This window comes from Sander lucioperca, chromosome 2 (assembly GCF_008315115.2).
Source record: "Sander lucioperca isolate FBNREF2018 chromosome 2, SLUC_FBN_1.2, whole genome shotgun sequence".
In the NCBI taxonomy this organism is placed as follows: domain Eukaryota; kingdom Metazoa; phylum Chordata; class Actinopteri; order Perciformes; family Percidae; genus Sander; species Sander lucioperca.
In genome coordinates, this window is record NC_050174.1 from 6,116,874 (window position 1) to 6,134,160 (window position 17,287).

A 17,287-nucleotide genomic window follows, 5' to 3' on the forward strand; every position below is an offset into this window, starting at 1 on the left:
TGATGCAATGTTTCACAAAGAAGGACAGGTAACAGATAGAATTGGAATGTGGGCCCACAAATGTTTTCACCTTGGAACTTGGTGATCTTCTGAACTCTCACTTCTGCCACTCTCCTGGCCTCCTCTGTCTCAGCATTCCGCTGCTCCTCCTCCTCCTCTTCCTCAGGACAACTGCCAGGTAGACCAGTAGGTTGGGTAATCAGTAACAGACACACACAAATTAACCAGGCACACACAGACACAGACACACACAGACACACACACACACACACACACACACACATTCTAAGTAGAAGCCCTGACATTTGCATACCTGCACAGAAAAAAAACAACTGTAGAATGGAATTGACACTCATACGCGCACACACACCTCTCTACAGCTTGACGTATGTGTCTCATCCACGCATTCCTCTCGTCTCTAGTGGTGGTGTGAACTTCATACATTTCTGGTCCCAATGAGGAGGCGGAGATAAGGAACATCCCTCTTTCCTCATTGGCTACCTCTCTAACAATGAGCTTCTGCAGAGGGATTACAGGAGGCTTCTGGTCCTGAATAAGCAGATAAAACCCATGAAGATGGGTCAAAGGATGGAGAGAAATGGATAGACAGCTGGACAAGATGTGTTTGAATTCAAAGTGCTCTTCAGGCCAAGGCTTACCACAGCAGCAAATACAAAACGTTGATCTTTCTCTTGTAGGAAAACCAGAACATCTGTAAGTAGGAGAGCCAAAGTATCTGAAAACAGAAGAGTAGAAATACATGTAGATTGGTTGTCTTGTAAACTCAAAAGATCTTGAGGCACAGATGATCTAATGCACACCTTTCAGGCGTCCTGTGGCAGTCTTCCAGTAGACAAGCCCTTTATAATGCAGCTCCCTGTGTTTGCTATGCAGATCCTGTTTGCGAAACACCTTGTCGTTTTTTAGCTTGGCAAAGCTCTTGTTCTCCAGCCGGGCCAGCACTTCCTGCATCTCCTGACACCTCTCATACTTATTCACAGTCAGGTCCACAGCAGCAATGACGTCACGGATCTGAGCCACAGCACTTGACAGGTCAGAGTGTTCCTGACTTCCCTCTGTGCGGGTAAAGAGGTAACAGAGAGGTCACATTAAAATCATGTTTTAGCCTGTACAAAACTGTTTTTCAATAAGACTGCACTCAAGGTTAAAATAAAAAGTTCAGATATTTAGGCTCTTTATATATTCCATACAAAGCACTGGTACACAAAGAGACGATGATGTCAGCTCTCTGCTTACATATCAGTTCAAAAACAAATTGGCTTTCTTGATCCATTAACTGCTAGTCATGAAAAGCAAATATTCTCAAGCAGGCTATTTAAAACCAGCAACATCATCCAGCACTGGAAAAAAAGAAAAGAATGCAAAAGGTATAATATCCTCTCACTTTGCACAAAATATTTTAGTTAGTATGAACCCTGATGGTGGACACAAGGAATAACTTCTTCATTTGTAGTTAATATAGTATCTAGTTGCAAAGTAGTACTTTTCATGCAACAGTCTGGCCTAAAATATGCATTGTTGTTGCAGCAGCAAATATTTAGATCTAAATTTAGATTAGAAACTATTTTTACCAACATGTTGCTATAACAACACAAAAACAAGTTGCATATGTTTACAGTTTTGTTGAGGAAACAGTAGAGCTGACGTACCCTGAGTGTAATGTAATATCCTCTCTAGCAGCACTGGGTACTTGGTGATGCGCTGAGTGACCAGCAGGATAAATTCGGGCACCTCTCTCCGTCTGACCAGAGTGTTATTGCTCTGTTGCTGTGAGCAGAGAGGTTAACACCAAAATGAGTACCTGCTCAATTAAGACATCTTACTGTAAACCCATTATTAAAAAAAGCACAAGAGGACGGAAAGCAGGAGCTTACTTTGACAAAGTTTTGCAGTTTTTTGTTTTGCTGCTGCAGCTCTTTGAAGACATTGACGGCCTCAGTGTGATGGCTGCAGAACTCTCCATACACCTGCTTCATCTTCTCAGCATGTTCATCTGAGAACTGATGAAGAGTCCATAAGAAGAGAAATGCCATTGCTATGCAACAACCTGACCCCTTGTTAACTTCCTGTCAGTTGATGGTATTCGCATACACTGAAACAGGAAATCAACTTGGTGCTAGGGCTGGGAAATATATCAATATTATATTGATATCGTGATATGAGACTAGATATCGTCTTAGATTTTGAAGAATTGTAATATCGTTACATGGTAAGTTTAGTCTTTTCCTGGTTTTAAAGGCCTCATTACAGTAAAGTGATGTCATTTTCTGAACTTACCAGACTGTTCTAGCTGTTCTATTATTTGCCTTTAAACACTTAGTCACTATATCCACATTATGATGGTTATTTATCTAAAATCTAAATGTGGAAGATATTTTGTGAAAGCACCAATTGTCAACCTTACAATATCGTTGCAATATCGACATCGAGGTGTTTGGTCAAAAATATCGTGATATTTGATTTTCTCCATATCGCCCAACCCTACTTGGTGCCATTTAGAATTAAGTCTATAGAGACATGTATATGTGTGTGTTTATGTGCATGAATCTCCACTTACCTGCTGAAGCAGAATATCTCCAATCTGATGGATGAGGTAATTCCGGGAGTTCTCCGGTTGGGTCGAAGCCTGTCGGCGTTCCTGCAGTGCTCCAAAGAGGTTTCTGTGAAACAGCAGCAGGGGGTCCAAGCAGGGGAAGATCCGGGCCACACAGTCCCAGTCGAGCTGCAGCTCCTCCAGCATGCCTCTCCTGAACACCTCCGACATGACCGTCAGGGTTTGGATGTGGTGAAGCTCTGTCTGCATCAGCTCTATATGGGGGCATTGAGAGTGGATAATGGTATTACTAGAAGGCAAACTAATATTTGGCTAAATCTAAGTGGAATATCTGCTTCAGTAACTCATTTCAACAACTTCCTTCAAAACATGTGTATAAATTACTGTATTATGAACAATTGTCCCACCATAAATAACATCCTGTCGTTTAATGGTGCGCCTGGCGTGTTGCCTGCAAAACTCTGGACTGACCGCCAGACTCCATGACTCCACCTCAAGTCCCAGCAGGTCAGCTGACAGGTCGCTCATTAGAGGAGCATCAACAGCATCTGTAGAGTCAGAAATAATGTCTTTCTTCTAAATCCCAATTTACTCTGCAGTAATTCTCAGAGTTATGTGTGTGTAGGTGTGACAAACTATGACGCAAGCTTGTCTTTCTCACCCTGTGTGGTGATTGGCGGCTCGGCTGAAGGGGGCGTCACTGAGACCGCTGTTCCCTCATCAGACAATGAGCTGTTAGCACAAACTGTCGCACTGCATTCACTGTCGACCCCTGCTGCATCACTCAGCCGTCTGTACGGAAACAAAATAAGTTTGATCTGAACACGGTACAAAAAATAATCCAGTATTTGCAGACTGAAGTCGCATTTGGCTGATATTTTGTGCCAATATTCAAGTTTTTTGAGTATTGTGCGTTTTAATCGGAATTCATAGATACAAAAGCTTGCTGAACTCCAGATTAATTAAATCAATTTTGCTGGGCCACTACCACCTAAAGATTGATGGATGGAATGGATGTATTGGTTGATACTGTATACACTGTGATGGTAACACTGCCATGCTACCTGCTGTCTATCGAGATGGAGAGGCTTTTGGAGAGAGGGGCGACTGTTTCTCTCTTCTCTCTGGTCGTCGTGGGAAGTGTAGACGAAGAGGAGAAAATGGAGGCTGGAGAGTTGTCTTTCACAGAGTCTGGAAGAGAGACCAGGACAGGGAGCAGGAAGAGGAATCACTCACACCGTGGAGGCTTTCCCATTCCACAAATAAATACTTCAATGTCATCATGGTTTGTTTATATCTATGTAGTCACTGAATGTAACAGTAACCAACTAATAAAGCTGTGAGTAGGTCTGCAGTTGCTATCGTTCATTGGTAAACTGGGCATGCAGATGTGACAATATGTGGCAGTAATCAAAGCTGATTGACACCTTTGTCAAACACTAAGTGAAGAAATTAAGAAATAAAAATGATCCTGTCTATGCAAGAGAAACACTCTGCACTATGCAAGAGAAACACCTCTGTATGCATGCACAAACACACATAAACACAACCCAGGCCAGATCCCCCACTGAGATGGATTAAAATTTAACTTCTTCTTTTTTTTACCAGTGAAAGAACAACAGGGAAGAGGGGAGAGTGGGGGCAATGGCTACTACAGGAGAAACAAGGGAGGACAGGTAAAAACTTAATCAAAGACCAAAGGAGGATACCACGGGAGGGGGGACACGCTGTAATTTCTGACTCACTGTGTGGGAGAGACAAGGTCTTGCTTTTAGTCAGCAATGCATTCCTCTCCTGCGGCTTCTGAGGAAACACAAAATCATATCAACTTCAAGCTTCAGCTTCAGCTGTAAATCATAGTGTTTGTGTTTTAAATATTAACTTCTTGTGGTTGTAACAACAAATTAAGTCAATACTGGAGTCAAGTTATGCCTAAACAAAAACTTTAAAGAGAACCCCTCAGATACTCTAGTTATACATCATCAGTTTGTGTTGTTCAACACATTCCAGGAGTTCCTTTGTCACCAAGTGTTGGAATTTACTCTTCCCGTTGCTTCCTCTTAGCCGGCCTCTACTTCAGTAACTGATTTATTTCTTTTTTTTTGGCATTTTGCCTTTATGAGACAGCACAGCCGAGTGTGACAGGAAACACAGGGAGAGACAGAGGGAAAGACCTGCAACAAAAGCTGGATTTGAACTGGGGATGTTGCTGCCACACAGCACGCGTCTCAGACCAATGGAAATAGTCGGTTGACAATTACAAATTTCAATCATTTCCCCAAGATGGATTTTGAGATCATATGCAAACCCATTGGATTCAGAACATTGAGTGGAGAGTTTGATTAACAAAAGTAATAGCTGTAGCCTATTAATGGCATGAGTGTGACAGATTTTTAGTTCAGAAAGTGTTAATTGTGTACTTAAAGGCAACCTGAATTGTTTTACCTCTGGTAGCACTATGTAGCAATGTTTCTACAAGTGTGTCCCCGTTTTGTTTGCATCATGCACACGCACGGAGACGCCTGTGCAATTGAGCGAGCGTGTGCAGGTGGTGGTTTGATTCTATTCTGTTGGTATCGCGCCAAGAAACTTACAAATGCGCCAATAAAAGGCAAAGGCAGTGAAAAAGAAGACTGCAAGCTTAGCAAATGTTTTATGAGGAAGGAAATGCACTCAACACAATAATGCTAGACCCCCACATTTCCCATAATGCCATCTATAGCATATTTTTGTTAAAAATGTATAGTCTCTAGGCTGAGTAGAGCTCACTCTGACCTATATGTGTATAATTGGTGGAGTGCCCCTTTAATGGCGGAAAAAGAGTTTCTCCCAGAGAGATTGTTTGACTCATGAAATCATGCAGCATTTAAGAAAAAGCTCAACTCTTGACATTCTAGCAAATATTTTAATATGACACCACACTGTTTGTATCTAGGTTGTTTTCTGAGGGAGGGAATTTTTCCTTTAAAATATTATTTGAAATAATTATGACAATTTTGAAATAAAGTGTTGGTTTTTAGATTAAATGAAGTGCGTGGTGATGGTAGTTACCTTTCCACAGGCTGCAACAGACTCTCTGCAGTTTTTATGGACATTCAGGAAACAGTCTGCAGACAAAAAAAAAAAAAAAACCCAGTTAATTTCATCAGTTAACTGACAATAAATAAAATGACCACATCTCTGGATTCAGTGTCCAGATGGCTTTAAAACTACCCTGCTCCTCAAAATCGATGTTGACTTTGTGAAAGGAAGAAAACTGACTTCATGTCTTCTGCTAAACAAAACATCAAGGTGGCACGTGCAAAGACATTTAAACAAACCCTAAACAGTTCATCCACCACAGGACATAAAACAACAACAGTACTGACAGTATAATACTTACTGGAGCACTGCAACAGCTCCTTCCCAGAAACTGACTTATCGCATGCCACACAGAAAGCGGGACCAGATGGAGACACAGGAACAAACTGGTGTCCATTAGCGGCTCCTGACTTCTCCTTTCCCTCCTTCACCTCTTTCCCCTTCACCTGAAACGCAAGTCATAAATATTTTAAACATACTCCTTCAGCTGACATTTACTGCAGCTAATGCCACAATATCATGTAAACCACCAAAGTAGAAATAACATGACTCTGAGCAGCAGGCACAAAGAGGCATATAGCGGTCATCTTCTTGCTGAAACACACATGTTAAAGTGGAGTTAGTTGAGCTAAAGAGTCCTCTGAGTGAGCTTTTTTGTTTACTTTGTTAAGGTCCATGGGGACGGCTTTATCCTTAGGGGGACATTAGGGGGATTCCTCTGTGCATGTGTGTGATAATGCAATGTTTATTTTCTTATCAAACTTTACAAGGAAGTCAGAGAGTGTATGTTTGTTTTTTGACTGTTCATATGCATTGTGTGTGTGTGTACATATTTGGAAGCATGTTCTTGAAAACATGCACGCGTGTTTATGAAACTGAGAGTGTACTATGGAATGTGTTTTGGCTTCTCACACTGTGTGGTGGCGGGGTCTACGCATTATGTAAGAGGATATTTTCACCGTGTCCCGTTGCTAAGACCTGAGGAGAGGAACTCCCCCCCCCGCCAAATAAAGGCACCGCACACAGACAATGGCTCCCCAGCACAGGAATTCTGACCTGGCCTGTCTGAGAGGTGGTAAAACTTTTACTGCACTACTTTGGGAGGCCTTTCAGCTCTGACTTTTTAAATATAAAGTTCAACTATAGGGATTTCTCAATCATGTTTTAAACACATGTAGGTACCAGCAAGAATCATATTTTCCACTGTGCATCCTCACCTTGGTCTTGTTGCGAGTGCTGGACATCCTGCTCTTGAGGAAGCTGAAGGTCCGGCTGACTTTGTACTTCTCTGATTCGACCTTTGACGGGATTATGTATTTATCCAACTCCTCATCCTCGATCCTGTTTTAGTGTTAACATTTCAGTCAGCAACCATCACAACTCCTACCATCATTTTGGGTAGTGGAAGACTGCAGCATTCAAGACCAACATGCATGCTCTTTAGAAAACTCATCATTATTTAAGTACTTATATACACTATAATATAGTAAGGAGAGTTAAATAACCAGGTACATTGGTGTCATGCTGGAATGGAAGAATGTCCAGACAGTCTTCCAGGACCCCTGGTCTACAGACTATTACTCATAACAACATGCTTAGCATGCTTGGAAGTCACTATGGACTCTAGTGGATGCTATTTATAGTTCAACCTTGGCAAGATGCAATTAATAATGTGTCAACTATTTACAGCAACGTATGCTATTTACACTACACATTCTAGGCGAAAGGCTACACAACGTAAAGAAGAGAGACATGCAATGTCACAACAAACATATACTGTGACCTGACATAAAAAGTGTTAATATAATTCTGAGGATTCACATATGATCACAGACAGCTGCAAAGAATCCATGTGGTTAATGGATGAGTCGGGGAATGGTTTTATGAAGGGGTTAGGTTGAGTTAAGCCACACATGCATGACTGTGAGGCCGTTTTGGTGAAAACATACTCTTTGAGGAACTCTGTGAGGGTGAGGTGTTGGAGCGATGGGCCACTCTCCTCCTCTGCTGACTGGGCCCGCTTACGGAAACCCAAAACCCTGCATGGATATAACACACCTCAGACCAGGTTGTTGTGTTTCGGCTCATCAGGAGACTCAAAATGTTAATAATCTGTGTGGTGTCTAAGATTAGAGTCTGCAAACTATTTCTGGGCCTAATAAACTGTGTAGGGAAAACTAAGATGACTACACGTGGATACAATATTTGTGCTACATAGTGATTTAGTACACCACATTATGTATTAGCTAACATCCATATTTTGTTAACATGGATGGATACTGATATTATGATGAACATAAATGGTTAGTGAGTCTGATGAAGGCTGGTGTTGTGAATATTGTAGTATTAATATGATCTATTCTAATACAATAATCCTATGATGTAATAAGATAATCTAATTGCCTAATATGATCTTCTAAAATGTTTCCTCTTTTAGCAACGCATGGTTATTATCAAACTAAATGTATTAGCGCATGATACATTCATGAGGCGGTGAGATGAAATAAACTATAAAATGAATATGGATTGTGGGATTTATGAAATGAAAAAAAAAATGTCACGGTAGGACAATTAAGTATGCCTGTTAAAAAATACATACAAAATACATACTACAATATGTACATGCTACAAGTATCGTTTATGTGTTCTAGACATTAGCTAAGATGTTTCTGAGGTCCGGGAAAGTTTTGCTGTTCATTCAGGGTTATTTTGAGGTTGCAATCAGAGCGTATTCTGGCCTCTGCCTTGCAACAGGAAGTATGTCACATTCTGCACACTCAAACCCCAACCACAGGTTTAATACTGGAGATACATATACACATAAAAACGCACACATATGTTGGCACATTTAAGCCAATCTCTAACCACTGGTCAACACTCAGTACGTTTACATGCACATAATATTCCGGTTTTTGCCCTAATTCCAAAAAAGACGATATTTAGACTAAGCTGTTTACATGGCTAATGAAAGTGAGTATTCCACTAATATTCCCATTTACATGTAGCCGTGAAAAACAGGATTGTTTCAACGTTTACAAGCAGCGGCAGACTTTTTGGACCGTGCGCACACAGCGTCCCTCTTTCATTCCTTCAACCAGCTTCTTGAAAAGGTCGGCGTAGCGATGTGTGTGCATATCCAAAAACCTGTTGATATCCAAGTCTTTGATAATGTTTAAAAGTAGTTTCTCCTTCTTATCGGGGCTCCAGCCTTGCAAACTGATGGCTGGTTGGTTTGTGTACAGAAAGCATAGCAACGCACAGAGCTGAGCATAAGCCTGCAGTAAAAACCCCGATTGAGACGCATATTCCGAATGCGCTGTATACATGTCCAAACAATGCCTCTAAAACCCGAATAATACCGGAATATCCCACATCTTGATCGGAAAATGCTATATTCGGAAAAAGCCCTTCTTCCATATATCCAACCGGAATTTGCTGTTTACATGACCTGTATCAAATTCGGAATATTGTCATTTTCAGAATAATAGTGGAATATTGGTGTGCATGTAAACGTATTGACTGATGCCTAAAAAGGGAGGAACGTCTGAGCAATGGGGGGACTGCTCCTGAACTCATGAAATGACACACCTCTTTTCTCTGGTAGACTCAGTCGGGCTGAATGCTCTCTGCTCTGTAAAGTAGAGTAACAAGGACAGGCAAATGAGTAAGCCAGAAATAAATGTAAATACAAATAAAGACATTATAACAGATTGTAAGTGAATCAGCCAGTGAATCAGGGCGTTAAAAGCCATCATCCCCAATTGGAAATGAGTTAGAAGCAAATACAAGAATCGCCGAAACAGTCTGGATCCATCAAACCCCTTTAGAGAAATACCAAACACAAGAGTGTTTTCAAGGACAAGAGTTTTGTTTTGAAAAAAAAAAACAGATGACACCAAAGATGGAAAAATCAAAACCAAGAGGGAAACAAAATATGTACCAAAATGGAAGCAGAACAGAACCCTCAGGGTAGAAACAACTCCTCCTTCAAATGATCTAGCCTCGGAATATTAAAAAATGCACAGTCCTAAAGATTCAGACCTCTACTTCATCATATTCGTCATCATATACAGTAAATGAGTGGAGTTTAGATGACTGTTGTTTTATTACTAAGAAAAAAGTCTTGACATCAAGCTTTGGGAAACATAATTTTGCAAAATTGTGTGAAATCAAAGTATCTGGGAAAATCCTTTTACAACAAAATGTGCAGCAACGTTATTTGTTTTCTTCCTAAAACAAGGCTAATTCAATAATTTTACTCCAGTTTTTCCACCTTGTATAAATATACTTTTAAAATAAACTAAACGTTTGAAATATACCAGATATGCTTTTTAATTTGATTGTGCAGCTCTTGATAATCACCAGTTTATCCCATGGTTCACCAGAAAGAGACACTGAAATATATTCACCGGCCAACCAAGTTGCTAATTGAAGCTGTTTTTGTACTTACTAACTTGGTTGAGACGAGAGAGGGATTTAGAGAGAGATAAAGCTTGAAGCAGAGAACGGCTGCTGCTGCTGCTGCTGCTGAATGCACCGTCTACACAGGACAAAGCACAGCCTTAATGCTGCACACTGGCATATGACCAGTGGTGCTGTATCAAAGCAGAGCTGACACTAAACACACATATACTTCATAGAGGTTCAGTTGATTTATGACACCTGTCTGGTCGTCCCCCTTTTAGACATGTGGCAAAATGTGTCCATTCAGCTAGCTACTGGGAAAAGAAAGATCACAGGGCAAAAGGGTCAAAGTTTATTCACCTTCTGCCAGGTCAGTGATGGTTGCGTCTCGGTTTAGCAGTGGCCGTGACGGCTTCGCCTTGGGGGAGGAGTAGGAGTAGGAGCGCAGGCGAACCTCAGCTTCCTCTGGGTTCTGGGTGAGAAAGTGGATCAGAAGGAACAGATCAGGCAGAGCAGTAAGCAGAAGTTTGCAGGCTCAATTCTGTGAAAAGGAAAATTGCCAACAGATCCACTCAATACATCAATACACACTTTCTGTTCACATTATTGAGCTGTTGAAAGTCTGGGCTTATCGACTGATGATTGTAGGGAAGGTTGTGTCTGATGTAGTGCTTTACTTTGCATTTACTGTTTTGAGTTTTTTAAGGAGTTGTTGTGTTTGTCATATGTATTGTAATGTATAAATCCTGCTGCATTTAAAAAAAAAAGAAAGATAATTTAATGAAGAAATGATGCATCAGGTCCATTCAGCACTTCATTTCACAGTGGAAACAGTTTTGACAAAGGTGACCTGCTTATCTGTCAACTAAAGTATCAAGTCAAGCTGTTGTATGCCTCTCAAGCAATTTAATGAGTTTATAGAAGTAGGCAATCAGTAAGAATAAACACAAATTTTTAAATTCTTGTCTGGAGGGCAATATAGTCATAAAGACAGTGTTTTATTGTTAATTGTAATTGAGAGAACCAGAAAGGGAAGTTTTGCAGTCGTTCTGTCTCAGGCCACATGGGTTTCCACAAACATGGAGAAAAACTCTGTTGGATATCTAATACAACAATGTATCATGGCGGTGTACCTTGCTGGACTTGTGCGTGCTGTCAGAGTGTGTGTGGTTAAAGTCTGGTGACGTGTCGAAAGAGTCCCTCTCCTCTCCTGAGCTGGATTGCAGGATGGACTGCTTCTTTACTGATGAGCAGGGGTAGGAGCGTACCAGTAAGTCTTCTTCTCCACTGTCACACTCGAGACTAGGACTGTTTACACACACACACACACACACACACACACACACACACACACACACACACACACACACAATTCAGTGAAAGACTGTTGCTTCTTCAGTCTACATGATAAGATTAAGCTGGGAACATATTGACTGCCAAAGGTCTAGGCATCATACAACACAGTTGTAGACAAAAACAACTGGGTTCAGATCCATAACGACCACCACCATTATGCACAGATGAGTGTAGATCATCTTGATCTTAAAAATCACCATGGACAGTCATTATGCTATAATCTGTAATCAGGCTTTAAACTGTGTAGCATTTTTCTAGCTTTAGTGCTCACAGAGAAGATCCTGCAGCACTGAGGAAACTGTAAGGAATGTTCAGCTCAATTGTGACCAGGCTTCCTGTCACTTTCCGCACCTTCACTGACTACAATCACTGAACAAAATGTCAAGAAATGCTTTTGCTGAAATTCCAAACCATTGATACTTTGTTGTCTAAGAATGGGTTAGTCACAGGAAGATCACACAACAAGTTTCTAAATTGGTGCACTGATTTTATTTTTTTTTAAATCAAGGAACTCCACTTGGCCATAATGCAGCACATTGTTCTCTCACTTAAAAAAAAAAACAGTTGTGAGGCAGTCACGTTAAAAGTTCAGCAATTAAATATAATATGTCACACTTTGAGGGCCTTTCATTTTTTATTCAATAATTAATAGCAATAGCGTCCTACCTCAGGCCCCGGCTCGCCTCAGTTAAGCTGTATCCTCTGCGGTTCAAAGCAGGAGAAACTGGCAGAAATGGCTGCGTCGGACGCCTCTGTGCTCCCTCGAACAAACGGAAGGCGGAAGCCAGAGGGGAGGAAGGAAAAGACGGGGAGGAAGCAAAGGGAGAGGTGGGGGAGATGCAAGGGGATGGCTCCTTGTGATTCTCCAGGCCAGGGCCTTGGATTCCCCTCTCCCCATTATAGGGTGATGATGGGTGCCGGTGGGAGCAGTTCCCTGAGTCAGGGGGAGTCATGGAGAAGGAGTCCCAGCTATGGCTGCCAAGATGGGGTGCAGGGCTCACCTCCTCCTCCCCTGGAGAGCGGTATTTAATGTCAGCGTCATCCACCTGGAACAGAAAAGTGAGAAAGTGGAGGCGATGAGAAGGAACGATCCAACAGTCTGACTCCTGTAATGGAACATTTTACATCATATGAGCCAAATCTATTTCTGACTGACTATATAACGTATGTAAGTTGTATATCTTCACACAGAAAGAAACACTAATTTCAGGCCAACTCACCTGGTCCACCAGCATAGCATTAGCGTACACTCTGTCTTTGCCGTGTATCATCGCTGACAGTCTGGCAGCTGCAGCCAGAGTTGGGGATGGGGCCTGGCTCTCCCTTATGGACTGGCTTTTCTCTACAGAGAGGGAGGGAGCCACAGAGAGAGAGAGAGCGAGAGAGAGAGAGAGAGAGAGAGAGAGAGAGAGAGAGAGAGAGAGAAAGGGGATTTTTTTCAATATTACATTTGGTTTCCACAGCAACACCAAATAACTTCTCACAAACACTGGAAGTGACGTAGACATCCTGGGCAGTTGCATGTCATTGTTCAGGACCAAGAATCCCTTATGAGGGTGCGTGTCTGTCTGAATGGCTCTATGCACACACACATAAATGGGTGTGCATGGAGTTGCGAACGGGCATCTGAAGGCATGTTTCTTCACCCACCCTGCCTTCGATACAGCGGGTGAGTGGAAATAACTCCCGGTGAGCACACAGTTGCATTGAGAGAAACCCTTTCAACACAGTAGAGTCACTGTGAGCAGTAGCCTGGCTCTGATGTTAAACAGGGGAAAACACTCCTGCTCTCAAAACACACACAACCCCTCTGGGATGCTACTCTGTACAAAACACAGCTTCTCCACAACACAATTTCTCGGAAAGTATTTCTGGTTAGAAAACAACCTGCAGGTATGCACAAACACAAAGAGGCTGAACGTTATTCACCACAGAACTCACTTAAGCAAACCTTTGATGAGACATGAATGCCACACAGTTAGGTATTGTTTGAGCTTATTTGCACAATATAATGAGATGTGACAAAATAAACAGTGAAACAATTTGTGGAGGTGAGATTAGAAAAGAAACACTATAACACTTACACTAATATACTAAACTTCCAACTCATTAAAGTGCCCAGATTATGCTCATTTTCAGGTTCATAACTGTATTTTGAGGTTGTACCAGAATAGGTCTACATGGTTTAATTTTCAAAAAACACCATATTTTTTGTTGTACTGCACATTGCTGCAGCTCCTCTTTCCACCCTGTGTGTTCAGGTCTCTGTTTTAGCTACAGAGTGAGACCTCTCACTTCTGTACCATCTTTGTTGGAATTCGCACATGCGCAGTAGCTAGGTAATGATCACATCAGCTAGCTAGCTGTTTCTCTAACTTCAGTCAGTACAAGGCAGGATTAGCCGGGAGACTTCTTCTAAACGAGAGCGCACTTCCAACTTTGCGTGGAATACCGGCAGAACAAGGACGTGTAAGTAGTTCTTTTGTAGATTATGGTGAACTCATGTGTGTTGTAGCAGTGTTTTGCCATTGAGAACGAGGGGGCTAACCGCTAGCATGCTAGCTCGTTTCGGCTAGTGACGTAGAAAACCCTGCATATTTTGAACAGCTCACCCGGAGACTGAAGGCAGGACACATTCAGAAACCCGTATCTCACTCAAAACAGCATGGATGGTTTTTTTTCAAAGTTTGTATGCGTGTGGAAGCACCAGAGACACAAAATAACACCCCAAATCCCAGAAAAAGTGATTTTTTTCATAATATGGGCATTTTAACATGTAAATGTCAATGTAAAGCATGAATAAACACATTAAAATGACCACATTATTCCATACATAATGTATATACAGCATATGGTACACACGCTGTATATACTGCATGTCTGTGTACAGTATATGTACATGATGTACATAACCTGTTGAATCCTGAATAAAATACAAAGTTGAACTGAATATAAACTTTAAACTGGTGGGAATAACTACTTAAAATGAAGGTTTGGGATCATGTGATACGATGAACTGTAAAGCCAACAAGGACGAAAAGTTGTTTAAGTGCTTATAAAAATTGAAATGTGAACATCTACATTTCCATGACAACTGGATGTAATGTAATGTGATACAATCGAAAGCTCCAAAACCAGCTACTAAATGGACCTTAAGGTGAAATTGTTTTGGTAACTTCTGTTTTCAAGGTCAAGTATAAACTTTGAAACTCAAAGGCTCAAACTTATGTGAAGTTGTAGATGTGCAGTAGTTTCCACTGCGTGTTAGAGTACATCACATTGTTTGAGTTTTCTGTCTAACTTTGTCAAATCTCAGCACCACACTCACTAGGGGCTTTCCGACCGGAGAGATTTTTGCAGTTCTTAGAACTAAACGTTCCTACAACACTTTTTTCGTTTAAGTTCCTCTGGCCGCAGTAGCATACTTTTTTAGCTCCTACTTCAGAGCAGGGTCTTTTCCCTTTTCCATTTTCCTAGGTGTACTTGATTGGTCAAACTTATAAGTCATGCCCACTGCCAACTCGGAACTTGCAGACAGAGCAACAACCAACAACGGGACATTTTTAACAATTTTCACCATCTTATTCATTATTAAGTTCACTTCTGACAACGTTTTAGACGAGAAATTAACTGTTTAGATTTCGAATATAGGCAGTCTTGCGCAAATTGATGCCGAATTGACAATTTGCTTCAAAGTTTTCAGTGTTGAGAAGCTCCATGAAGTGAGGCGACAGCCAGCAAGCGCCTGCCCCGGCCTCTAGCTCGTCGCTCGGCCAGTCATGCTCAGACACATCGCTGTGAGCTGGAGGTCTCTCAGACCGCTCTCGTAAATAAGAGGCTTTTATTTCGCCGTTGACGGTTCGTTTGTTTAAATATCACAACATCATAAGATTAACGGGAACCTGTGGTTAACTGTCTTTTCGGAGTTAAACTCCACAAGCGTGTCCTGCGGCTCGCCGGCCGTCACACACACACACACAGACACACACACGTCCACAGCGCAGCAGGCAGAGGCGGGGTCTGTTCTGAGTATAATAAAGCCCCGTCTGTGTTGAGCAAAACATTACGTGAATTACTACGAGAATGGACGGAATGCGGAACTCGGAAAAGTGGACTGATGCGGAGGTGCAGGCACTGCTGGCCATGTATGGCCTCCTCCATGCTGCTTTGTTGTTGTTGTATGTGGCGCTAAAGTCTAGTGACGATGCGATAAAGACCGTTGGCGTGCTTGCGTCACTCCCTTACCCCTCCTACCAGTCCCTATGGCCACTTGGCCAGTGGGAATGCAAACGGAAAAAAAGATTTTGGGGGAGAGTAGTTCTTAGAACTGCTTAGAAGTGTACTTTTCCTCTAAAAAGTACAAGTACTATCCGGTCGGAAAGCACCTACTGTGTGGCCTGCATGTTACATCTGAAACCTAGTTATTTGTACAAGGTTGATTTTGAATGTTGTCAAAAATCACTTGAACGTGGACCAGCATTCTGGTCAACTGACTTTTTGACTCCTATTTTTTTATTGCTACGAGTCTAACACCAGTGGTAAAATGTGTGTCTGTCTTTTCAGTGATGATTTTCCCGCTGTGTGATTGCTGAACATTCGCACAAAACAATGTAGGAAGATCCAGTCTAGACAGAAGCCATTGGTTTTTGATTTTGTGGAAATTACACCAACTTTAAATAGCTTACCATTGACCCCTCAAGCATGAATAGGACTAAGGAATTTACATCACCAAATTACAAGGAACTTACCTCCCAACCTTTTATAGATCTACCAACTCCCCCTTAGTGCTCCACTGGAACTTCTAAGTAAGCACATAGAAATAGATTGTGGTACAATTCAGCGGCTCACAGGTATGACAGCATTATGCATGACAAATGGCAAATGCAGAAAACACACAATCTGCGAAGCTTTCACTGGAGAAAAAAGAAATTCTAACCACATTAGTAATCGGTGGTAACCATGCATTACTTGTCACATTAACCAGAAGAGACTGCCTCATTTGCTCAGTTAAATTATTATGTTCCTAATGACAGTCTCACCTTTCACTGGCCAAGCCATGCCTGAAACAATGCCAGTGGTGCAAAAACATGTCTTTGGCACCGCTGTTTCCACCTAAATTCATCAAGCAGATATTAAACCAAGACTCAACAGTCCTTTAAAAAAAGGAATACATAGTTTATCCATAGTTTCCAAGCTGCCAGCCCCACAGAGTAGGAGCAGACATCCAGCATTTGTAGCAGAGAGTAAATCAAACCAACAATTGGCTGTGCTTCCTGTAAGCGGTGAGTCCAATAAATCTGAGAGGCAACAGGGAGTCAAGCAGACATTGATGAGGACACCAGATGAGTCCTGTTCCATCCACAACCAATGTAAAGATATAGACTCAAGATAAACCACTGCAGGACATACAGAGCCCACTCCAAATCAATCCTAAAGTTACGAAGTATCTCTCAAAATGAATCACAGCTTCCAGAACTTAAAGGTGCAGTAGGTAAGACTTATAAAACTAACTTTCTGTCATATTTGCTGAAACCTACGTTCGAGTAGAACTACATGAAGCAGGTAATTAAAAAAAACTCATGCACACACATTCATTCTCCCTTGTGGGGGGAGGGGCTTAGGAGACCGTTTTGGGCTTTAGCGGAAAGGGGGGAGGGACTGAGAAGTTGTCGATGTTCACATTTTTTGGCTAAGTCCTGGATCTTCGCAATCCTACCTACGGCACCTTTAAATGTACTTAAAGCTACTACATTCTGAAATGAGCAAAAAATGACAAAATATAAATACTACAACCTGTTTTCTGGTTAAAAAAAAAAAATTCTGGATCCTTTTAGTTCCACCTGAAAACATTATACTCTTTATGAACCTGAA

At 41.6% G+C, this 17,287-nt stretch overlaps 1 protein-coding gene across 8 annotated transcripts in view; it reads right to left on the reverse strand.

Moving 5' to 3' along the window:
- LOC116054243 (rho guanine nucleotide exchange factor 28-like) overlaps positions 1-17,287 on the reverse strand; it is a 41,257-nt gene that overhangs the window by 6,292 nt on the left and 17,678 nt on the right. For 4 of the 8 annotated variants that reach the window (XM_035998926.1, XM_035998925.1, XM_035998924.1 and 1 more), the window contains 21 exons: positions 12,637-12,758; positions 12,083-12,462; positions 11,194-11,368; positions 10,421-10,532; positions 10,107-10,196; positions 9,245-9,287; positions 7,606-7,695; positions 6,874-6,997; positions 5,958-6,102; positions 5,627-5,682; positions 4,321-4,378; positions 3,640-3,766; positions 3,237-3,367; positions 2,983-3,123; positions 2,579-2,829; positions 1,896-2,021; positions 1,671-1,788; positions 822-1,076; positions 660-736; positions 371-549; positions 71-171 (listed from right to left, as the gene is read on the reverse strand). In XM_035998926.1, the coding sequence (XP_035854819.1) occupies positions 71-171; positions 371-549; positions 660-736; positions 822-1,076; positions 1,671-1,788; positions 1,896-2,021; positions 2,579-2,829; positions 2,983-3,123; positions 3,237-3,367; positions 3,640-3,766; positions 4,321-4,378; positions 5,627-5,682; positions 5,958-6,102; positions 6,874-6,997; positions 7,606-7,695; positions 9,245-9,287; positions 10,107-10,196; positions 10,421-10,532; positions 11,194-11,368; positions 12,083-12,462; positions 12,637-12,758 (2,901 nt within the window). The remainder of the gene's footprint in view (positions 1-70; positions 172-370; positions 550-659; positions 737-821; positions 1,077-1,670; positions 1,789-1,895; positions 2,022-2,578; positions 2,830-2,982; positions 3,124-3,236; positions 3,368-3,639; positions 3,767-4,320; positions 4,379-5,626; positions 5,683-5,957; positions 6,103-6,873; positions 6,998-7,605; positions 7,696-9,244; positions 9,288-10,106; positions 10,197-10,420; positions 10,533-11,193; positions 11,369-12,082; positions 12,463-12,636; positions 12,759-17,287) is intronic. The other 4 variants (XM_035998927.1, XM_035998929.1, XM_031305688.2 and 1 more) reach the window with 3 other exon arrangements.